The following is a 24,453-nucleotide window of genomic DNA, read 5'->3' as shown; positions in this document are numbered from 1 at the left end:
TTATATTTTATTTGATGATCATCTATAAATTTATGTGTATATATAGTGAAAAGGCTCAAACTGCCCTCGTTGTCTGCTTATACATAAGATTAGTAGTTTAATTAAAACTTTAATTAGAGACAGGACCATAATGCTTTGAAAGCTTTTAAATTATAGTGTTTGATGTTATCTTCACATTAAACAAATAGATACAAGGTTAGATGCTATGTTCACACTACGCAACATGATACCAACTTGATGTTATCGTTTTCCACTCGCAATGCAAAATGACACAAACTACTTCACACATCGTACAGTTAATCACAGGTCCACATCGTACAGTTAATCACAGGTCCACATAATCTGACAGTATATATACAGTCTGGTATGGGATTTAGAGACTCTTCTTCTTTGATACTTTCGTTCGATCTATAACTTTAAAGGTATGACTTGTTTTTCAAACGTTCTTTCTGGTTTATCCATAAAAAAACATATGTAGTTCTGCTCTGTCCTGCTACTTTCAGTTAGTGTCTAGAGAATATGGAAGGAGGTCGTTGAATATTTTGAGGATTGTGTCGTGTCTGTTTCTTTGAATCTCAGATTATATATCTGCAGGAGTTTTAAAGAGAGACCAACATGGAAGATCGTTGCTTGATCAAGAACGATGTGACTGAAGTAAAAAACTCTCTAAAATATGTTTTAGTGAACTCTTTTCTTGAAATAAAGAACATATTTACAAAAGACTACAATGCCACTGGCTTTGTTTTTGCATTTTGTACAGTTGATTGGTAACACACCAATGGTGTATCTGAACAAAATAGCTGATGGTTGCGTGGCCCGTATAGCAGCCAAGCTTGAGATGATGGAGCCTTGCTCTAGCATTAAAGACAGAATCGCTTATAGTATGATCAAAGATGCAGAAGACAAAGGATTGATTACTCCTGGAGAGGTTGATTAAAAACAACTAAGAAAAACTATATAATATAATCTCTCTCTCTATATATGTCATTAATATAGTTTCATTGTTTTCTTGGTTTAGAGTACATTGATTGAGCCAACAGCTGGTAACACCGGTATCGGTTTAGCCTGCATTGGTGCTGCAAGAGGCTATAAAGTGATTATTCTGATGTCCTCATCTATGAGCTTAGAGAGGAGAATCATCCTAAGAGCATTAGGTGCAGAGCTTCATCTCACTGATAGGAGCATAGGCTTTAAAGGAATGCTGGAGAAAACTGAAGAGATGTTAAGCAAAACTCCTGGTGGTTTTGTTCCACAACAGTTTGAAAATCCTTCAAACCCTGAGGTTTATATTATAATAATATCATGCATCATGTTTTTGTTTCTTTGAGTCTCTCTTTCATGATTTAGTTTCTTGTAGATTCATTACCGAACCACTGGTCCGGAGATATGGAGAGATTCAGCAGGGACAATAGATATATTGGTCGCTGGTGTTGGAACTGGTGGAACGGTTACTGGAGTAGGGAAGTTTCTCAAGGAGATGAATCAAAACATTAAGGTGCAAATTCAAAACTAACACTGAATCTTAAGAGTTTTCAAGAAAAGGTAGATAATCTTGGTCAACAGGTTTGTGCGGTGGAACCTACAGAGAGTCCGGTACTCAGTGGAGGAGAACCAGGTGAGGCTATAAACATGACCCTCTCGTCCAATTTCTTGATTATCTCTAAGCATCATATTATACTTGCTTGTTTCATGTTTTGTAAGGTCCACATTTGATCCAGGGGATTGGTGCTGGTATCATCCCAACCAATTTGGATTTAACAATTGTTGATGAAATCATGCAGAGGTTTTATGTACTTCTTGAATTGTGAAACAATGTTTCTGAGACATGCAGTTTTTTTTTTTTTTTGATTCAGGTGACAGGTGAGGAAGCCATTGAAACAGCCAAGCTTCTTGCTCTCAAAGAAGGATTGTTGGTACGTTCGGTTAAGGCTATTTTCTCTGGTGTATAAACTATGAAACATATGAGTTTGTGATCAAGTGAGATAATCTTGCAGGTGGGTATATCTTCTGGAGCTACAGCAGCTGCTGCATTAAAGGTTGCAAAGCGTCCAGAGAACGCAGGGAAACTCATTGTGGTAAAGCTTTGTCTTTGGCTCACCGTAACTACCTTAAGCTTTTGAGTTAAACGCAGGTTCTTGGCTGGTTTTTTGCAGGTGATTTTTGCCAGTGGAGGAGAACGTTATTTATCGACTAAACTGTTTGATTCTGTCAGATATGAAGCAGAGAATTTGCCGATTGAATGAGAGAACGTAAAGCATATTTACTATATGATTAAATAATAAGGCAACCTTGCGATTTTGTTTATAAATAAAACAACCAAAACTGTTAAGCATTACACAACACCATTGGAACCTAAAACCGTTTAGTTTCTTCTCTTGCCCTTGTTTTTTCTAGAGGGCACGGTCGTCCAGCCATCATCGGCTTTTGGTTCATCGACCATCGCTTCTGGTTTCTGCTCAGATGCATCCACCATCATGTCTGTGGTTTGATCATCGTTCATGTTTGTATCCTCATCTTCATCATCATCATCATCGCTTTCCTCATCATCCTCATCGTTACCGTTTGAAACCTACAACATCATAAGGGTCTCAATTTTAACTCTTGGAGACGCACCAAACCAATCTACTAAAGTTTGAAACAATCACTAAACCTCTGTATACAATGTAAATCAAGCAGACATCTAATCTGCATCTCAAGTGAACAATATAGAACGTCTAAGAACACAAACCTTGACAACACTGGCCCTCCTTTGAGAACTAGTAGCCCTCAGTTTCTCAAGCCTTCGGTAATCACCTTCGAGGCATTCATAATACCAATCTAGTAACGTCTCTGTCACCTTTCAGTAGCATCACGAAAGAAAACACTATCAGCACCAAACTAGCATTGGAAAAATATAAAAGAAAATGCATACTTCTTCGAGACTTCCATCATCAGCGACGGTATTGAGCTCATAAAGACCATTCTCAAGAATATCAGCTAATCCATCAAACCCCGTTGTTGGATCTACAAAGAAGCATTGCATGATGAAACAATCAGGAAGCTAACATCTTTGGTCGCGAATTAAGAAACCCAGAAGGAAAGGTGAAACCTTTAAGATGGATGAAGTAGTCGACAACGGTGGATAATGTGCGGTTGGCTTTCTCGTGAGAATCTCGGCCTCCCCAACCGTTATCGACGGCGGCTTTCATGGCAGTCCACTGTGAAAGCTCCAAATAAATTCCTTCCTTTAGAACGGATTCTTCCTCAGCTGTTAACACCACTGGTCCACTGGGTTTTGATTCCATTCTACTTCCTCCTTCTCTTTATTGATCAACAGATTCAACGAGACAAGGTAAGTATCAGAGAGCACGAAAGCTCTGATTCAATTGAAAATTCAAAGTCGTGAACTTTTGATCCGTGTAGGACTCTGTGAGATTTGTAATTGAGAGAGAAGGAACTGTTGGACGGAAACAGCTGCTGAGTATTGTCCGAACGAAGAAGACGGAAGCTGAAACTCTAATTAAGACCCTAACCGATTGATCGAGTAAGCTAAACCGGATAGTATTTTATTTAATCGAAAACCGAACCAAATGTTATGCAAGGTTACAAATGTACATATGTCAGCTTTTTATTGGCTAGAATTAGGAGGGAAAGTTGAGAAGATAAAAGGAGAGAAAGTCGAGGAGAACCTTTCTTCTTGTTGTGTAAGCAAAGCCACAGGATTGAATGGCTCATGCAGAAATTGAATAAGTTCCAAACATTACAAATATATATTTATTGCGTGGAACAAAAGAAAAGACCCCAAAAAAACAAAAAAAAAAAGAAATGAGCGAAGATCAGGTAGAGAAACCTACAACTAATGACGTAAAAGAAGAGGCCAAGAAGATTCCGGCGACGCAGGGAGGCGTTGACGCGGCTGATGACAAAGATAAAGGTGTTGTCACCGAGGCCTCTGGTGGACAGGTTCATCATATATTATCCCATTGAATTATTACATTCAGTAAGACTATCAAACTACCAAAACATAAACCTTAAATTTGTAGGCGGAGGGAGAAGTAAACCAGAAAAATGTGGTGGCAAATCCTCCGGCGTCGGAAGGAACTATTACGATCGGAGAGGCTCTAGAGGCAGCGGTTCTCACGGCAGGGAATAAGCCGGTGGAGTGGAGTGACGCAGCTGCCATACAAGCGGCTGAGGTTAGAGCCACGGGACGGACCAACATCATGCCGGGCGGTGTTGCCGCTTCTGCTCAGTCAGCTGCCACTCTTAACGCTCGAGCTAACTCCGATGATGAAAAGACTACGCTTGCCGATGTTCTCACTGTGAGTAAATTGCTAGAAACCCAATGTCTTGATGAATTGTTTATAGTTTCTAACGATAAGTCTTTTTTGGGGACACAATGGTTTTGAAAGGGAGCGAGAGGTAAATTACCGTCAGACAAACCAGCAACGAGGAAAGATGCGGAGGGAGTGACAGGAGCAGAGATGAGGAACGATCCACATCTCACTACTTACCCAACCGGAGTGGCTGCCTCTGTCGCTGCGGCTGCTCGGATTAATCAATCCAAGTGATACCATTATTCTTTCTCGGGACCTATGTCATAGTACTGAGAAGCCAACTATATAAACTAACTTATATATGTGTATATATATTGATGTACATAAGATTTTCAAGCTTTTTTTTTTCCTGTACCTATTTGAAACAGACGTCAGCTACATTATAGTTCTCAATGAATAACCAAGAATATCAGAATGAATACATACTACATTAGTTAAAACAAACATGGTAAATAGGGATCAAGTAAACGACCAGCAAGGTAGGATTGGTCCAGACCGGTTTCAACGATCAAACAGAACACTTTTGTCAGGACCAACATAAATTTTCGGAGAATGGCGTACTGTATCCTCAGTGGGAGAGAATGAACAAACAGTCCCATGAGCACAGAGAGATAAAACAGCACACAATAAATCAGTACAAGCTAAACATAAAAAATACAACCTAAGCGGTATACAACCAAAATTTCTAAAGAATCTATAAAAAGCAAAAGTTTAAAAGCTCAAATCTTCTGGGTAACATTGCCATGTGTTGCCATCAACTGAATATGCTAACCTTTTTCAGACCTAGCTCGCCCGCAACTGCTCGTAATAAAACTTGCACCAGCTCTCTCACCGGCATTTCCCTGGCGAAAACAGAACTCTCAGTCAAAATTTGATAGGATCCTGTATGTTTTTTGTTACATATTCTCTTCCCTTTCTAACTTGATTAGTTGATTACCGAATTTTAGGGACCAGAGAGAGTTTTTGTCACCCTTTTAGGGTGTGTTTCGAGTTGAAGAAGTGATATTACCTTGATAACACAATCTCGCACAGTGAGGGGAAAAGGACAAGTAGGTGTGCACGGGAGTCACGGTTATCTTCTTGGAGTATGTTTTTCAGAGAGGGTCGCAACTGAAGAACCGAAGCAGTCTCGGGGTGAATTGTGAGGCGGTCAAGTTCTTGAAGGGTAAAGATAATCTCTTCAAGTCTAGCAGTTGGGATTGGACGTTTGCCTGCCAAAAGATAACCACAGATTACAGAATGGCAAGCATAGAACTTGTCAAGGTTCATAAGAAAATGGAGAGACCCCTACCGAGGTTATTTTCGTCGATTAAAAATCTACTCAAAATGAATTCACATCTTTCCATTAGCGTGGTGATTGAGATCCTGCTCACTTCTGCTCTTGTTGAGTGCCAGTTCTCAGTTTCAAAGCTGAACATACAAAATTATCAGATGTTAAGTATGTTAAACCTGGAGTAGGAATGGGTAATTTCTCTTTCTATATGATATGTATAAGCCAATAACATCTATATTATTATGTGTTTGATGCAAAATATGTAACTAATGATCCCGGAAATGAACGTAAGGTTACCTGCTCAAGGAAAACAATTTTTGTAAGCATGTCAAGGAGAATCTGCTACAGTGAGCAGGCATCAGCTCCACAGTTTCAATAGGCAACGAACATGTACGTGATGCACAGCGGTCAAGGGTTAAAACAAGCCGCTCCAAGACCTGGATTCAAAATGCCAAAAATCATATTAAAATCAAAACATTAGGATAACAGCGAACATATTATATGAACTCCAAGCTACTCACTTCTCGGGGTGCATCAACGGTCGACTTAAGAATAACATCACCAAGACCATCTAACAAGGCCATCTCCAGGGTCTCGTTGGCCTTGAGCGCTGCTGCAGGGAGAGAGTTTGAAGAGAGTGCACGTCCACAATAACCAACAAGAAATATCTCGTAAACATCTCCAATTTCTTTCCAAATGCGCATTCGAGCAGTTTTGTTAACTTTCAGGTCTGTGTCACCACCCGCAGAACATATCTTAACATCTTCAACAAGTAAACGGTTGAAGCCCTCAGCTGCTACCTTCCAGAGTGAACCATCTGGATTGTCTCGTCTTGTCATCATGCACCTGAAAGACAAAAGGATCTTGTAAGTTGGATTGTACGCACTTGTCCTAGACACAAATGGAGATATTAATCAGATATTATAACTCAAAGACACTACAAAACGTCAGGAACTTTTCTTTTTGCAATTCTAGGAAGGGACGTAAGACTCGAGAGAGAAAAGAAGGGTTTGACCGCACATGCTAACAGATTAACCAAATAACATGTGCTTCTGTTTAGAAACTTATGTTATGAGACCATTGGGTTGTGAAGAGCAACGACATCAGCCCAATTACGGCATATAATAAGAGATGGGTTTACCTTCTCAGGTTTTGGATGATTTCCGGAAACAGAATATACTTTTCAACTGCAGGAGCCTGAAGGAGAAGCTCCACCAGAGCAGGGATCAGCTTTTCTGCAAACATATTACTCGTAATTCTTGTGGTTGGAATTGTTTTGTCAGACAAAACATCAGCTTTGTGTTCCGATACTTCACTGCCTGGGGTAAAATGATAAATGAATATCAGCATTAACAACTGTTACGGGTAGCATCAAGAACTTACTAGCACGGTGATCAGTGGTTAATCTCACCTTCCTCATTTGGCAGAGCAGAATCAATCCGTGGAAGATAATCCAAAAACTCTCTTAGCAGGATTAGCCACAATGATGAAAGGTGATCAGGAGGACCCAAAGAGGGCAAGATCTCCAAGACATGACGTAGTACAGGGGGAACATGTCCCTTGAAATTATCAAGATAATATGCATAAGGTGGACGCAGGATGGCAAATTTTGAAACAGAGTACTTAAAAGGAAGAAAGTAAAGAATAAATGCGGGAGAAGAGACTTACGAATTCAGTTTCAAAATTTTCGCTACCTATGATGGCCTGCTTTATAGCCAAATCAACAATTCCCAACAATTGCATGTACATTTTATCATCAAACATCTTCAGTGATTGTACATATAATTCACCTGGCAAAACATTAAAAAAAATGAAAATGGAAAGAGTAAGATTCAAGTGTTACTGTAACAGACACATTTTTTTCAGCCATTCTATTCGATGAAATTGTCCATCAAGTCAAAGGAAAAGACTACATAAATGCAGAGAATTCATTGGAAAAAAAGAATTACCTAAACCATGCAGAATCTCTTGTTTCACCTTGGTTGCTGTGTCACCTGTATAACTCGATGACTTCTGAAAAACAAGCTCATACACATCCATGACGGAATTAAGATATCGGAGTTGCAAGTTTCCCTGATTCATAAAAAAAGTTTTTAAAAGTGAGACATGGATATGACAGAGCCAATAGTAGCTCGTAGATATTTTAAGTAGCTGAGCTGTTACCTTGACACAGTGGGAGACAACAGCTGTCTGCAGACAATTTATTGCCGCAAGTGATACCTCTTTACTTCCATTGAAAATGCTATTCTTAACAAAAGCAAGCAAAGACTCCCATCCTACAGAAGTAGAGGTTCCACGATGTTTCAGATTTTTCATCAACCACTCCAGGAAAATCACAACCACTCACCTGACCAGAAGTTGGGTAAGCTTTCAAGAAGAGGAAAGTAGGAACGGAAGAGGCGGGCTATTCCTCCAAGGACAAGCACAAATGTTTCATCCCATTGCTTCTGGGCTGTATTGCGACTGCAAATTAGAAAGTGGATGGCAAGGTTAAATCGTAGGAAGAGTGGTAAGACTTCTAAAACAAATAAGTTATTCAGGCATCAAAGGCTATCAGAGCGAGATGGACAATGCAAAAGATTTCGACGCGTAAAATTTTCCTTTTGTCACCTATGATGTATAAGCATGTGCACTGCTTTCCCTCCCCGAGTACCTATTTCTTTCCCTTGCCATTCATCCTTTGATGATGTTGCAGCCTACAACAGAAGATTCACTTGTCACAAGAGTCTCCTATGGTGGATGTATTGAATCGCTTTCCTCACCTTGTGAGAGGCGCTATCCAACATCGGGAAGATGTAGTTCCACAGACAATCTTCCCACATGCTTTTAGAAAGTTTGTTCCCATGACTTCCCAAAATCTGAAAAAACGTTCTGACAGCTGAATTCCTCACCTGGAAATAGCAATGAGAAGATCAGTTAGAGCGGCACCAACTAAACAAGTAAATAAAAATTCACATTGAAAAGACATCTGTGGTCTATGAAGAATACCTCTGGTCGATCGTCATCTACGAGTTTCTGAATTAACGAAAAGACTAAAAACAACAATTTCTCATGATTGACTATTTGAATTCTAGCTTCAAAATCTGGCTTGTTGGAATTGCTAACCACATGCTCTTCCACACCCTCACCATTAGTTTGCTGTGGAGAGGTATCAACATTACTGAATCCTACAGGGACAGCACAGTTCATTAAGTATCTATATAGAGCTTCGCTTGAGGTGATAATTCCAGAATAGGATTTGACATTTATTTACCCGATCCTTTCTCCACTTGACACCCATGGTGAAGCCCCTTCGCTATGAAATCAGTTAAAGTCCACAACAGGCCAATGGCTGTTAAACTTATATTCAAATCAGTCTTCTGTGCACTGTAAGCTCCAGTAACGTCAATGCACCTGAAATATTAACATCATTAACTACCATCCCCATACAAACGAGGTAAAATGTTGACATCTCTAACAACTAAGTATGAAGAGGTAAAATAAGGCACAAAGTAATTAAAACTGAGATAGGATCTTACACATGGAGACAGTCTTCCGGAAGAGTAGGAAGTCCATCACTCATAATAACCCGGAGACTCTGTGATGAACAAACAAGGTATCATTGGCAAGACATCAGTAAGCGATAGACTAAGGTCATACAATGATGCTAAGTTTAATCAAATCCAAGGCAGCCATCCTTGACTAACCTGGAATCCAAGGGTCGCCACATCCTTCTCTGATGCATCGGCAACAGACCTTAAAAGAATAGGTGAGGAATAGGATCAGTAAATTGAATGGGAAATTCACTTTCACATACATGGAAAACCCAGAAACTGAGCAGGAATCATACCTCAACATTTCAAGAATGCCAGGCCAGCTATAGTACAACTTTTCCCCACATCTCTGATGAGATATGATTTATGCAGGAGCAAAAGGTTAGTTATTGAAGATACACAAACGTTGATTTCTGAATGTTCATATGGTATATATATACCTCCAGTACACGAAGAAGAATTTTTAATGAACCAACTCGAACATCGGCCTTTTGAGCAGAAAAGTAAAGACCCCTGAGAGAAGATAGTACAACACACTCAACTGACTTCAACTCGGTTGACTTTGGTTCTACCTAGGAAGAACAAAAAAACGAATAACAAATCAAAGCAAGCTCCTTTTTGCATGAGATGGACAACTCTCGAATTTAAGCATGGACAGCGAAGAGAGATCTCACATCCAGAGTTGTATCTCTTGATCTGGGCGGATCTTCTCCAAATTGCTCTGAACCTAAGACAGCACATATGGATTGATCCAGGGCATCAAGCGCCATAGTTCTCAAGTTTGGATTTGAATGTACAGCGAGCTGCAACATGCAGTTGAAGTGTCAGTAATCCCCCAAGAATATCAGGATATCCTGCACATAAATAGGATAATGAATGCCGCGTCACCTCAAGAAAGTGGCTAACCACTTGGTCCCATAGTGGTTCCACTCCTGTCATACGAAAAAAAGACAATAATGACGCACACAATTAATTCAGAAATACAAGGCGACAGCATGGAAAAGAGAGATTGTACTCTGGAGATGAACTTATAAAATCAGTAAAGAACATACTATGAAGATTATTTACGAGAATAGAAATCATTCTGTCCACCGAAAAACTGATGCTCCCAATTTTTTTACTTGAAGCTGATGAAACACTGTCCGAAGTTTCTGTCATGGATTGATGGGACAGCATATAGAGTGCAGAAAGAAGCGATTTAACAGCAGACACGTGCATCAGAGCCGAGCTTTCAAAAAGCTTGCAAGATGAAAGCAATGAATCAAGAACAAGAAATTTCAGAATTCAGATAAACCCACACAAACTAGAGAGAAGTAGCTCTAGCCATAGAAATCTCAACCAGAAGATATTAACCAGTGCAATCCAAGGCCATAAATACAGAAGACACTTGTTTTGGCTTACTTGAGAATTTAAAGAAGAGAGAATGCTAAAATCAGCGTACTGCCTAGAAGGCTCCCTGGTGAGCTTTGGGACTGCAGTTGCGACCTCCTACAAGTAAAAGATAATGTTATATTGCCCTTAAGACTTAGTTAGAGTAATCACAAATGAGAGAAAAACATAAAAGATATACTAACTATAATAAAGATCAAACTAAGCAGCTATACAAGCAACAATAGCTACACCCGCCTATACAACTTAAAAGACAGAGTCCTGCACCGGAGGTCTTGCCAAATTTACCTGGGTAGTTGCATGAGGAGAATGAATTGCTCGATCTAGGGCTGCCAGAGTTTCAAGAACCTGTATTTGTTTGGTATTTCTCGTTATCATGAGATAGGTTACTTGAACATACTTAACGAAAAATACTCACCAGCACCCATGATGCGCCCAATACATTATGCAACCTATGAGCGATGTTGAAGAGTGTTCTCAATGCCTGAACGATAATCAGACGGTCTGTCAGCCAAGCACATTGAACCAAATCATTTTAAATGGAAATTTGCAACGATTTTTTTTTCTTTCGTGATGTGCATATACGGAAGAATTGAGATATTGGATAAAGACAATCAAATTAAATACCTGAACATTCTTGGGGGTCAGGACAATGACATCTTTCTGTTCCACCTGTACTTCAGAACGTTTGGACACAGGAGACTGTACGATGCTGCTGAAATCACAAACGGAACCCCCAAAACCGACTAGCACTGATTAAGTAGGTTTGGCATGATTTCTAAAGCACAATTATAGAGGTACCTTTTCCTTTCCGCATCAGTTGGCAAAACGATGGTAAATTTACAAAGTGATGCAAGAAAAGAGTTCAAGGGTTCTACAGCATGAAGAACGCCACATGCCTGAGAAAAAAAGTTATAACTTAAAAGGATACCCATCAATTCTTTTGGATAGGTAGACAACAAAATGTTAATTGTCATTGTAAAAAGTGTAAAGCAAAGACGCCCGCACATCGTCTATTAGTATCCAAATCACTATGGAAATTTTGAATCCGGTTTTACATGTACCTGAGTAAATGCTTGATATCCTTTCAGTATCTCCAACACGATTGCCTCACCTTGTGACCTTCAAAAACAGTTAGATTAAAAAAATCATCAGTGTTCGCCTCTTCACAATCAATATATAGTCTGGCAAAAGAGCTATAATACCTTGATAGTATAAGGGAAAATGCATCGAGTATAGTCAGCCACAATGACTCTATCATTGAGATACAGAGACGTGAGGTTTTCCCAGTACAATTATCCGACGAAGGATGAAGCTCATATCTGGGGGATTCAAGCTGGTGGTTTGAAGAAAGGAAAGTATGGAAAACAAGTCACCAGCAGGCAAAGATTAGAAAGATATATTGTTAGCAAAACATTTATATGGCATAGCGAGGAGAACACTGCATCAATTACCTCCCCAGTGTCTACTGCTTCATCTGTTAAGGTGGCGACTGTAAAAACAACTCCAAGTAAGCCTTCAATTGCCAAAGTTATTGCATGAGCTTCACTCGCAACGAGAACAGCCGCACTAGAAGCATCATTATCAAGAATCCATTCAATTCCTACAGCAGTGGGGAAATATTTATAATGACAACTTTATTAATGAAATAAAAAATAATTGAATTTCTGGCCCTTAAGAAGTAATAATCAGAGCAACAAAATAATGATTACCTTTAGCTTTGCTACTAAACATCCCAGCAACAGCTGCTAGACTTTCCTCACTCGTCTCCTGAAACTACTTTCAAGAAAACCAATTCGAAACTTTAGCCATGTTCCAAGTTTTTACGCCTGTTATGATGATCTATAGTCGATTATAGTCGTTTCTTAAGCTAATAAGGCCTTTAAAAATTCCTGAAAAATCTTTCTCGCTACACAAAATAAGTAAAAACTAAATGCATATCTAAAACCAACTAGTAAAAAAATTACATTACAGAAAACATTACAGGCAACCTGCATACAAACCCACCTGTATGCTAGAAACAACTCGAGCAAGTGCTTTGACCATGCTCTCCACAACATTTGTATTTTTAGGGTGCCTTGAAAGAAAAAGTTACTATTAGATTACATGATCCAGAAAAAAAAACTTATACAACTGCCATTATGAAGAAAAACAAGACGGGGTGATTAATTTCCTTAACATGCAACACTGAGTGCATCACAAGGAAAACAAATATAATTAAGTAGCCTTACATATCAAAATTCTGGAAAAGGATCTGTAATGTTCTTGCCTCAACACAGAACCCCTATGTAATGCACATAAACAAGAGATCTTAGAAATGTGAGCTGAAAAGAAATTGAGACACAAATTCCTATATTGTCGTACACACACGTGCAAGTAGGAAAACGGAATATAATGATTACCCTCAAAATCTCGAGAACAAGAATGCGATGCCACAATGGCAAATCTAAAAATGTAGCTTTCACGAGCATACTTAGGAACACCTGCACAGATAGAAATGAAATGGATATACATCAGTAAAGAAACTGCAAATATCTTAGTCCACAGGAGGCAATGTTTTCCTAAACCCTAAACCCTTTGGAGTCAATAGCACACAAGCTTACAGGAAACAAGTAAAGTTGTGCATACTGTACCTCGCATTCTGTAATGAGAGACGAACTATACAGTCGAATAATATGAGCAACTGACCGCAGAACCAACCGGCGGATATAAGGTTCAACCATTTCTCCCTCGAGCTGAGTAGTAACAAACTTAGTTCCATGAGTAAATGCACGTAGATGTGCTTTAATGCTAAATTGCCAATCCAAGTTTTATCCATATCACGTGGAAGTATTCAAAGATACAAGAGGCAGTGAGGCATGATTTTACCTCTGAGCTGGTCCGAAGTGATGTCATCAGAAGGGAACAGATTTGGTGACGCAAAACCTGATGAACAAACAGGTATATTTTTACAGTTAGGACAGCATGTTAATGGAAGGATGAAAAACAAGTGCCCATTTGGTAAAAGCCTAACAGTACCTGTTCGTAGGGAAGTAGTATCTTAAAAACTGAGATATAGTTTGACAAAACAAACCTGCAAAGTAAATTGAGAACTCATATTTAAAAAATGATCTTCAGTCTATTTCAACATGAGCAACTACATTTTAAAATAAGCGTTGCCAACTTACTCAATCAGTTCGAGGGAAAAGGTCCTCGGAAGAGAAGTAACATGCAACCAAGCGGCCTGCAAAATCATGAAGATAACAAATATTTTTAACGACACTTAGCTTGACAGGAGATACATAACCAGAATCAGTATAGTTGAATTAACACATACAGATCCACCTGCAGCTGAGGCTGTCAAGTCCTCAAGCAACCGCAGACCAAGTTTACCGGTTTCGCTCAGGGTGTCTCTCATTGTCAATCGACCAGAGATGACATCTTTCTCCAAGGGCCTGGTTTCATAATTCTGTTAGTCTATTAAATAGCTGTAACACCAAATACCAAAGGTTCCAACTTCCAATTGGATAAAGCAGGAATTCTAAATGGAGAGCATATGTCTTTCACGAATTAACCAGCATATAACGATTGTATCCCCAATGTGAATTATAAAATAACCAAAAGTCCACAGAAGCACACAAAGTATATATGGACAGTTTTGACAGTACAAAATGAGTTAAAAGAGTAAGTCAAACAGAAGCGTTCAGGACTAACATACCCTGAATTATTGATATTCTGACTCAAATCTCCTGTCACTGAGCCAGTCCTTGCTGTTTGACTGCTAGAGCTAAATTTAGGCATAGGAAGGGACTCAGCTGAAACTACTTGATCAAAAACCAACGCAACTGCTTGTCTGAAGGTAGCTGCAGCAGTACTGTGAGATCAACAAATAACAGAATGGTTTTTGATTAAGACAGAGTAAAATAAACGTCTGAAGAGGAATATAGGATAGGAGTAATGAGGTTAGGTTTGAATGAAAGCAATTACTTGTAAACACTAGGAAGTCGGTTGTTATCAAGAAGCCTGAGACAGATACTTAGCGCCAGAACCATATTATCCTGGAATTAAGAAATATGCTAAGCCTCACGTTTAGCAAAGCCACAAGGAAGCAGGCTATGGAGAACTAATAATTTAACAATAGCACAGGACAGTTTACTGTTATATGCATAATACCACATTAACTTTCTGGACTGATTTATAGGTGGAGTTATAATTTTAGACTACCAGCATTTTTGCATTACATTCATTCTACACCAAAAGCTTGTTGTATTCACCTCGGTTTCTGGATGTAGGCGAGATTGGAATATTATTAGAATAGTTTGTAGAGTCTTTAGTTGGATAATTTCTTCTGCCATTTCTGAATGCTGCGAGTAAGGAAAACACCGCGTTAGGTAGTGTTTTGGAGTAAAATTCATCAAGTAAAAATGTAAATCTATTTCACCCTTTTCTAATCTAAAACCCAAACAAGGCATGTCTCTAATAGAAACTCACGTGTGAGAAAAACTCTGTCAGAAGGTATCTTCAAAGATACAATGAAGGTCAAAATTTAACAAGCTAAAAATGAAGGAGAAAGACCTAAACTTTAATTCTGAGGTAAATTAAAATGATTTGCGGTGCATGACATTACAAAAAAAAAATTCTAGTTAATTAGGAGAAGTAACAGAAACTCTCACTTACATCTTTCAAGGTAGCAAGTATCTCCTTTAGAGATGATGGTTCAACTGCATCGTGAGAAATAAGCTTCTGCAAGCACGAAAGTCCAATAACACTAAGTTTTGTATTCCTGAGTCCTGACTCCACAAGCCATCAGAAAGATCCGAAGAATGTCATCATTGCTGGAAAGATCACTTGCACTCGATGACGAACGAAGCTGAAAAAAAAAAACAAGAACAACATATAGATAGCGTCAGTTATTTTACAGTAAACCCTCTGAATGAATTGAGTTCTCACTGCTTGAACTGCAAGGAACTTACAGTTCAATTCACTAACTACATAGATCACTTTTCACATGATCAATCGAACGCACATTAAATATCATAGTGCAGCAATTATATCTCCATGTTCATTAGTAAATTCAAGCTCGAATAGCAGCAGAAGTGTGCATTACTCCGGGTGAAAGGGGGAGAATCTAACCTTCAAGATGGCGTGTTCTGCTCCGTCTTTCACGGCGGGATACCTCCGCCGTGCCTCCGCGGAGAGAGCGCGGAGATCCGCCTCCAGAGCAGCTACCAAAGCCATTTTCGTTACTTGAACCTCTCGGGATTTCAACTCCGATGCTAGGGTTTACGATGTTATAACTGAATCGTGAAGTATAGCATCGAGATCGGAACAGCAAAGCTCCGATCGAGACGAATTGGGTACAAAGGAAGATGAAATCGAAAACGAATGTAAACAAAACTCTCAGATTCGAGCTGTGTGTATGTTATCACGCGCATCTCACGTGCCTCAAATTGCTTCACGAAATAAATAGTTTTTACCTTCACAAGTTGTATATATTGAAAATTTTGAGACACCCACCAAACATTCAAACAGTAATCAATACTTGTATAACATTTTTCTTAAATGTTAACGTAACTCGAATTACAAACAAAATTACAAAAAAAAAACACAACAATATAACAACTTTTTGAAACAAACAAATAAAGTATATAGTCTCCATCACCATTCGTGTACTTCTTCACTGCTTTGTGAGCTCTCTTGCTCCAAAGACTCGTAGTAACTCCACAATACAATCTATCGAACCAGTCCTCTCTCTTAGGATGGAGCAGTTACATGCCATGGGATCAAATCATCATCTAAACTTATCCTTTGATCCGTCTAAACCCGAACCAGATCTCGTAGTGATTAAACAACAAACTATCATGCGTTTGCTTCCCCAGGGACTCGAGTCCTAAGCTCGCTAGTCTCTCTGTGCATTTCTCTCCTCCTAAACGCGTACAAAACTTTATATTATGTGACACAAACATTCTCCCCTCGTAAGGCTTCAACTTATCTACTAGCCTCTCGACTCCAGTCCAAACCAGCTCGTCAGGCATATGCAAGAACACAGCACTAGCGTATATCAAATCATAGGCCACATCCGAACCGAACTTGCTGAACTCCATATCGTCCCCTCTGACTATAAGAGGCCGTTTGTGCAGAAGACCTTGAGAAGGAAGCTCGTACCTTAACGCAGCCATCAGAGAAAGCTCATCTTTTTCAAGGCAGTGGAAGCTCCCAGGGTTGAGATAACGGATGAAATGCAAACCAACACGGAGCGTACCGCATCCTATCTCAAGAACTCTAGCGTTGGGTTTTAACCGCGATGCTTCAGCTAAGAACTCGAACACGTCACGCCCACCAGCCCAAGGCTCGCCGTAGTTGCTGTGATGCTCCTCAACAAGTAACTCACCAGGGCATGGAAGAGCTGTGTGGTTGCTTGCTTCATCTCCTTCGTAATGCGATATACCTTTGTACCTGAATCCACAAACCACCGTAAGATAAAGAGTTTTCACTTTCAAGAAATCAATCTACAGAACACAGCACATTTGGATGATCAACATCAAAATGTCTACGCAAAATATGGTTTATTAATGTTCTAAAAATCGATTTAGGAGGCGTCTAGGTGCCCAGCCGAAACGGTCTAAGCAGCGCCTAGGTCTGCCTAACCGCAACTTCTAACTACCGGAAGGGCCGGACCTGAAATTTTGGAAGCTATAAACATTTTTTTAAGAATTTTTATAGATAATTTTTTTTTGAAATTTGGAGGCCTATCTCTATATAAAAAAAATTCCAATTTTTTTGGGGGCCAAAGCTAATGCTTGCCAGATTCCGGCCTAGAGATTTTTTGAACATTGATTGTTATTATACTAGATTAGATTACTGTTAGGATCCCTTTTGTGCATCAGCATTATATCATAATGTATTATATAATTGATTTACAACAACAATCACAACCTCTACACTAGAAAAGCTATCTACTCCCATAATGCACTAACTGAGCTTAAGAAACAAGCTATCAAGATCTCAAAGCTCATAAGTAAAAGTTCCGCTAAGGTTTTGAATCAAAGCAAGAGAGTGGAGGAGATGATTATTACTGTATGAGATCCTGGAGTTGCTGTTCCCTTGTGCGAGGATTAATCCCTTTCCGGAGAACATTCTCGTGCATATGCAAACCGTTCGATCTAATCAGATCTTTAACCCAATCTATATCTTCTCGAGACGTCGAGATTCTCTCCTCCGACCTCGCATCACCGACGATGCCATGGTTCTGGGAGGATGGAGATGACGGACATGAGCAGGAGGACAATGAAGACGATATGATGAAGAAGATAAGTGCTGATAATGAAGCTGTTAGAAACAGAACTGGTATAGTTACTACGATGCCTTTCTGCATCGCCGAAGAAGAAAAAGACGATAGAACCGCCATTAATGTACAAATCTCAGTGAGCTTACGGATTTTTATTTTGAAGAGAGATAAACCGGCTGAGACCGGGTTTAATCGTCTGATTTGTGTAATCCCAACATGAAAGCTAGACCGGTCGAGTAAAGGTGTGGAACCACGCGGTTTCATCCACATTCAATTGGCAAACGTTGAATTGAATGGAAAAGTGAATAAAAATGATGAAAGTCGACAAAATGAAAAAGCCAGAACTATATAAATTTGTGTTCATTCCATTCCTGGTATAAATTAGAAAGAGATTTTTTTTCGTATTTTTTTTCGTATTTTTTTTCATTCATAAAAAAATTGAGAGAAATAGAGTGAAACTCATGAAATTATAACCTGACAAAAAAATTCAATATGAATGGCACAAATTTGAGGAATGAAAAATCTACCATCATTTCTTTTCTAAACTATGGTCACCAATTGAAACTAATATTTTTTTTCTAGATAATTATAAGAGTACGAAATCCAACTTTCAATTATGACTTTTTGACTTTTTCTCAGTACTAGGATAAGACCCGCGCCTTGCGCGGGATTAAATTATTACTTTTATTATATTTTGGAGAATGAAACAATAGTTTGGCTTCATTTGGATTACGGGTGTTCAATCCGAATATCGGGTTGGTTTCGGTTCGTTTAGGTTTTTTTCGGTATTTGGTTAGTAAAATATAACTACTATTCTAAATCCATATTTACTTTGACTTTAGTCTTTCACATACTTTTGAAAGATTTCAACTGGACGACTAAATTGATCAGCCAATCTTATTGCTTTAAATCATTAGTGTTTATATATATATATATATATATATATATATATATATATATTTAGTTTGAATATTTATTAAATAAAAATTCATATGCGTTATATTTTATGATCATTTGTAACTTATTATAACAAAAAAATAATCTATTGATCACAAAATTTTCAGAGTGGGAATATTCAAATTTCTAATAATATATAGACGTTTTCAAAAATTCAAATATAACATATAAGAAAAAATATAAATGTTTTTATTATATATTTAATGTGTTTTTTTAATATCTTTCAATAATATAAAATTAAAAAAAAGAACTAAAATACCAAAATTGTTATCAAATATTTATTATTCATAATAATTAATTTTCATATATACATTAATCATATTAGGTAATTTCGTAGCTTCTAATTAAGGAAAGTGCAAAAACAATTTTGGTAGATTATTTAGCAATTCGATAGTTAGTTTAATAAAAAATATAATGTAAGTCAAGATGGACCAACCTATTTTTCTAAGAATAGTATATTTTATATAGTCATTTATTAAATGAGAATTTATAATCATACAGTTCTATGATCATTCATATCATTTTATAACTGAATATTTAAATCATCGATAACAAAATTTTCAATGTGAAATCTTTAATAAGTTTATAATTTATAAATGTTTTTGAAAATTCATTGAAAGTTTTAATATTAAAATATTTATGTAATCTTATGGTATATAGTATAATCTATATATATATATATAAATATATATGTTTTATTATTAAATGATATTTTTTACTCATATGGTTTTAAAATAATGTGTAGCTTCTTATAATATTAAATAAAAGTTCATATTAATACAATTTTATGATCATTTGTAACTTATTATGACAAAAAAATAATCTATTGATCACAAAATTTTCAGAGTGGGGATCTTCAAATTTCTAATAATTTATAGACGTTTTGAAAAATTCAAAATATAACATATAAGAAAAATTATAAATGTTTTTATTATATATTTAATGTGATTTTAAATATATTTTAATAATATAAAATTAAAAAAAGAACTAAGATACAAAAATTGCTATCAAATATTTATTATTCATTATAATTAATTTTCACATATACGTTAATCATATTAGGTAATTTCGTAGCTTTTATTTAAGGAAAGTGCAAAATATTTTTTGGTACGTTATTTATCAATTCGATAGTTAGTTTAATAAAAAGTGTAATATAAGTTAAGATGGACCAACCTATTTTTCTAGGAATAGTATATTTTGTATAGTTAATTATTAAATAAGAATTTATAATCATACGGTTCTATGATCGTTCATATCGTTTTATAACAAAATATTTAAATCATCGATAACAAAATTTTTAATCTGAAATCTTTAATAAGTTTATAATTTATAAATGTTCTTGAAAATTCATTGAAAGTTTTAATATTAAAATATTTATGTAATCTTATGGTATATAGTGTTTAATATATATATATATATATATATATATTTATTTATTTTATTATTAAATGATATTTTTTACTCATATGGTTTTAAAATCATGTGTATCTTCTTATAATAAAAATGTTAAACCATTGATCATTAATTTTTAACATAATAATTTTAATAGTTTTAGTCATTTATTGTCGTTTTTAAAAATTCAAAATATAACATATACGAAAAAATCTAAATTTTATTTTTATAGCTAATTTGATTGTTTAATTTATTTTAATAATATAAAATTAAACAAAAAATGATGGAGGAGATATACATTGTTATCAAATCTTTATTATTAAACTCATTAATTGTCATATATATATTAGTCATTTATGGTAATTCCGTAGGTTTTATTTAAGGAAAGAAAATATCATATCATATCATTATATCATATAGTTTGACCAACTTATATATCTAACAACATATAAAAATCGAATGTGGACCTACTTATTTTTCAATTGAATGTAATTGACTACCTAATTGAGTGCCACCTATGCATTGGGGTCTCTTTTAATTAATACAAAATTGAGGTTACATCTTTTCAAATGTTCCTCAATTAATATATAAGGGATTGGGTAAAACTTGTCCTTTATCAATAGGGAAAACTAGTCTTATAAGAAATTAAAATTTCAGAAAATATGTAAACTATTAGAAACATAAATAACATTATTTGTATGGGGTTTCCACTTTCCAAGACATAAAATGTTCATCCTAGTTATCTAACTAGTTTATAAAATGGATTCAATGTGTGATACTATAATCTATATAAGATAGAATATGTAGTCGATAGTTTTTTTATATATTATACTCGACATATAATTTGTTTATCTAAATATTTACCAAAATTCTTTGATATACACGTATTTTAAATTTTTAGAAATCCACCTAATATTTCATGTTCTATATGACGTATAATATACATCTATATTATCTATATTATTAAAGTTGAAGTACACATTGAGATTGTTTGGCAATATGGATAGTAGTTAAAAAAAATAGTATTGTTTGAAAACATAGATAGTAGTAAGTTAGGAAAAAACATAATGGGTTTATGCTACTAAAAAAATTGGAAGTCTATTACATTATATTAAAAAATAATGGGTCTATGTTACTTGATATATATATTCAAATCAAAATAATAATTTAAAATTGATTTATATCAAAAATTCATTTAAAAGTATACATATAATCAAAATTTAATTTTTACTAACATATTTTCCAATAACTATTATAAAAATATTTTCAATATATAAAAAAAAATACAATACAAAGCCCAATTTCAAACACCAACTTAAATTATGGCTTTTATATTTCACATTAAATTTTAAAATATAATATATGTGATTATTTATATGATTGTACGTATAAAATATTATTAATAAAAAGTGTCTATTTCGCAAAAGAGCACTATATTAGTTAAACTTAACAAAATCTTCCTTAAAAATATACCATCAATTACTTTTATATATGGAAATATTAATTATTGTTTCAAATGATAATATATCTTAATAAAATCTTTCTTAAAGTTAAAAATTAATTAATTTTACCTGTTGTGAACTGTACATATATAAATTAATACAAATGATATGATATAAAATCAATATAAAATAGTTTTTACCATTCCATAAATATTAAAAAATATCAATTTTTTTCCTTTCCAAAACTAAGTAGTCCATTTATATTATATATAATAACTATTTTTAAAATTTTAAATATTAATGTACATGAATAACATAAAATAAATAAACCTCAAATAATTAATTACTTATAGTATTACTAATAATTATATATGCGCTAAAAGCTTATGTTATTTGAGCTGGTATAAAACGCTAATATAACAATTTTATGTAAATATCTATTGTATGTTTTTAAAAGTTTAAACGAATACCCGCACGGGTGTGCGGGTCAAAATCTAGTACCACTTATTTCAGTTTGTTTATTGTATCAGGGGTTTCACAAAATTTTGGGGGTTTCAAATCTGGTGGGATTTGGTGGGTTTTAAAGATTTTGATGGAGATTTTGACGGGGGATTTGGTAGGATTCAAACCAAAAATAATTTTTGGTGAAATCTTATTTTTTAAATATTTCAACACGAAGACGAAGCTGGGAATGAAGATATAAAAATCTCTATCATGGTTTGCTTTGTAAATGTTGCTACTATCTAGTTGTCACACATGGTTGATTTATGCTTAGCAGGAGTTAGATGATGGTTAAAAGATGGATCAGCAGCAGTTTGTGTAATGAAGTATCTTCTCTTACTATGTGCTAGCTACTAGTTTTAGGGAGAAGAAGATATTACTATGTTTTTCCACTTTATGTTAACTGGAACTATTCACATCTCTACTTCAATTTCTCATGATAATTTTGGATTTAGCTTTGAGCTTTGTTTCTACTTTTATGAGATGGTATGCTCGCAAGTGTAGTATACAACTTTATAGAAGCTATCTACAATAACGTTTACCACTAAATGTAGTTAAATAAAATGAACTGTTTTTTTTTCACATTCTGAGTTCTTTAAGATGTAGTTTTAAACAAATATCAACTGAACAAGAGAAAACAGTGCTAGAATTTTGAGCTCCGATTCTTGAACTCGACAGCGTGTTCTTTTGCAGTAGAAGAGAAAGACTTTGCAGTATCTTCCATTTCCATCATCTTCAAGCTGATTCCCTGCAGAGATTACAAAACAGATTTTAAGCATATGAAACAATCAATGTGAAATCTGATATCAGAAGTAGAGTACTTGTAGTTTTTTCAGATTGTCTTGAAGTTTGCTTTGAGCCATTTTGGCAGCACCCATTTCCTGCACAACATCACCAGAAGATGAAAATCGCAGAGAGAAACTACAATACTTTTTGATCAAAAGAAACCTACAATACTTTTCTAGGAAGGCTATAGAGAAGCTTATCTATGAGGAAGCAAACCCATACTTCTTCTTGATCTGGTCGACTGAGTGCCGCTATTGTCCTCATGTTTCTCTTCATTGGTCACAATACTCTTCTCATTCTTAGCCGTCATCTGCTTCAGCTTACCTTGAAGCTCGTAAACTTATTCGCCAGCTTCTGTTTACTTATCCCCGACAACTAATATCCCTTGTTCTAATTAGGCTTCTTTTGTTCTTGTTGTTGATGATCATCATCATCCCCGATGTCAATGTCATCTTGAAATGTCAAGAAGAACAATATACTTTGCTGAGCGAGAGTTTCTTTCACACCAAAATCCCCACCAGGTTTAAGGCAGCACTGAGATCAACCACCACAAACATAGCATAAGATGCCCGATACACCAATGACCCATATGACATCATGCATTTGAGCAGCTGGAGTAAACTCCTATGATTATATAAACGTCCACGTAACAAATGATAAGAAGAATTGAAAACCAAAGATCAGATAGAGAATATAGAAAAGGGACACTACAAGAACATTACGTGAAGAGGAACACAGAAAAAGTTAGTTTCCGCGTGCGGCATCAAGGAATTGCGCTACAGGCTAAAGAGGATCAATGTAAGATCAAAAGATACAAGTCTATAAATGAGACAAAGAAGAACTCAAACCCTAAAAGTTGTAGAAACCGAAGAAACATATTCACCTCGTTGGAGTACCATATCAGCAGATTCTTTGTGATCCTTCTAATGCCAGATCCACAATCTGCAAATTATTTTTGTTTGGACTTTGGAGATTAATGCAACTACTAAGAGCATCTCCAAAAAGGAACTCTATTTTGAAGTTTCCAAAACTCTATATTTGAAGTTTCAATGTATTCTTCTCCAAAAGTAAAACTTCAAACCTAACTTCAAAATTATTTATATTTTACACTATAATCCTTATATTTGTCATAGTTGATGTAAATTTATAAAACTTCTATAAATAACTAGTACATATATATATAAATATTACAGAAATATTAATTAAAAAAGTCTTACACTAAAATATAAAATTATAAATAAAAGTACATAATTAAATATTAAACTGCAAGCAAATACTATATTATTCCATAAAATTATTTTCGTAATGCTCCCATATATGATCAACTAGTGCATTTTTTATACCCGCTGATAGTTTGATATCATCAAATGAAAAAATCCTAAACGAAAGTACAACAAGCAGAAAAAAGATCATGAGATGATTGAATTACGACTGCAAAATGAAGCAAAAAATTAGCTTTTAAAGAAGTAAAAGAGGAAAATAAAATTTTTCTAAAAAACTTAGAGTCTATCGATGATGTTAATATTCGTGAATACATTCGATCTGAACAAGAAAAAATCGTACAAAAAAGGCGTCAAGAGCAACAACAACAATCATC

At 35.7% G+C, this 24,453-nt stretch overlaps 5 protein-coding genes across 5 annotated transcripts; 2 read left to right on the top strand and 3 right to left on the bottom strand.

The window, feature by feature from the left end:
* Window positions 1-136: 136 nt before the first annotated feature.
* On the top strand, window positions 137-2,332 carry LOC111198691 (bifunctional L-3-cyanoalanine synthase/cysteine synthase D2-like). The gene is made up of 8 exons (XM_048735206.1): window positions 137-654; window positions 761-928; window positions 1,019-1,282; window positions 1,358-1,495; window positions 1,564-1,615; window positions 1,702-1,913; window positions 1,995-2,075; window positions 2,154-2,332. Exons 1-6 carry the CDS (start codon window positions 616-618, stop codon window positions 1,806-1,808), a joined length of 768 nt encoding a protein of 255 aa, XP_048591163.1. The 5' UTR covers window positions 137-615; the 3' UTR covers window positions 1,809-1,913; window positions 1,995-2,075; window positions 2,154-2,332.
* LOC111198690 (pre-rRNA-processing protein TSR2 homolog) lies at window positions 2,241-3,538 on the bottom strand. The gene is made up of 4 exons (XM_048735207.1): window positions 3,089-3,538; window positions 2,912-3,003; window positions 2,729-2,836; window positions 2,241-2,569 (listed from the first exon to the last, which is right to left on the bottom strand). The coding sequence occupies exons 1-4, from the start codon at window positions 3,282-3,284 to the stop codon at window positions 2,363-2,365; spliced, it is 603 nt and encodes a 200-aa protein (XP_048591164.1). The 5' UTR covers window positions 3,285-3,538; the 3' UTR covers window positions 2,241-2,362.
* Window positions 3,539-3,765: 227 nt separating this feature from the next.
* Window positions 3,766-4,661, top strand: LOC106382227 (late embryogenesis abundant protein 47-like). Its single transcript, XM_013822213.3, has 3 exons — window positions 3,766-3,942; window positions 4,023-4,301; window positions 4,392-4,661. The coding sequence occupies exons 1-3, from the start codon at window positions 3,805-3,807 to the stop codon at window positions 4,548-4,550; spliced, it is 576 nt and encodes a 191-aa protein (XP_013677667.3). The 5' UTR covers window positions 3,766-3,804; the 3' UTR covers window positions 4,551-4,661.
* Window positions 4,662-4,692: 31 nt separating this feature from the next.
* On the bottom strand, window positions 4,693-15,919 carry LOC106382229 (protein MON2 homolog). The gene is given in 45 exon segments (XM_048735204.1): window positions 4,693-5,158; window positions 5,326-5,527; window positions 5,608-5,726; window positions 5,887-6,026; window positions 6,111-6,435; window positions 6,731-6,908; window positions 7,001-7,148; window positions 7,258-7,379; window positions 7,539-7,662; window positions 7,753-7,865; window positions 7,937-8,052; window positions 8,200-8,285; window positions 8,352-8,480; window positions 8,578-8,756; window positions 8,843-8,982; window positions 9,108-9,166; window positions 9,276-9,324; window positions 9,419-9,471; window positions 9,563-9,694; window positions 9,797-9,925; window positions 10,011-10,054; window positions 10,175-10,361; window positions 10,524-10,610; window positions 10,800-10,859; window positions 10,930-10,995; window positions 11,139-11,226; window positions 11,313-11,410; window positions 11,576-11,633; window positions 11,717-11,847; window positions 11,966-12,114; window positions 12,224-12,287; window positions 12,519-12,588; window positions 12,743-12,795; window positions 12,914-12,994; window positions 13,145-13,246; window positions 13,380-13,436; window positions 13,530-13,584; window positions 13,679-13,734; window positions 13,828-13,945; window positions 14,209-14,364; window positions 14,478-14,548; window positions 14,765-14,854; window positions 15,168-15,281; window positions 15,283-15,360; window positions 15,624-15,919. Coding segments are annotated over 45 exon segments (4,869 nt in total). The 5' UTR covers window positions 15,729-15,919; the 3' UTR covers window positions 4,693-5,070.
* Window positions 15,920-16,013: 94 nt separating this feature from the next.
* LOC111198688 lies at window positions 16,014-18,096 on the bottom strand. The gene is made up of 2 exons (XM_022687729.2): window positions 17,567-18,096; window positions 16,014-16,946 (listed from the first exon to the last, which is right to left on the bottom strand). The coding sequence occupies exons 1-2, from the start codon at window positions 18,046-18,048 to the stop codon at window positions 16,292-16,294; spliced, it is 1,137 nt and encodes a 378-aa protein (XP_022543450.2). The 5' UTR covers window positions 18,049-18,096; the 3' UTR covers window positions 16,014-16,291.
* Window positions 18,097-24,453: the final 6,357 nt, after the last annotated feature.

Source organism: Brassica napus, chromosome A6, assembly GCF_020379485.1.
Source record: "Brassica napus cultivar Da-Ae chromosome A6, Da-Ae, whole genome shotgun sequence".
NCBI classification, from domain to species: Eukaryota; Viridiplantae; Streptophyta; class Magnoliopsida; order Brassicales; family Brassicaceae; genus Brassica; species Brassica napus.
Note: the sequence above shows the minus strand (reverse complement) of the source record. Positions and strands in the feature narration are given on the sequence as shown.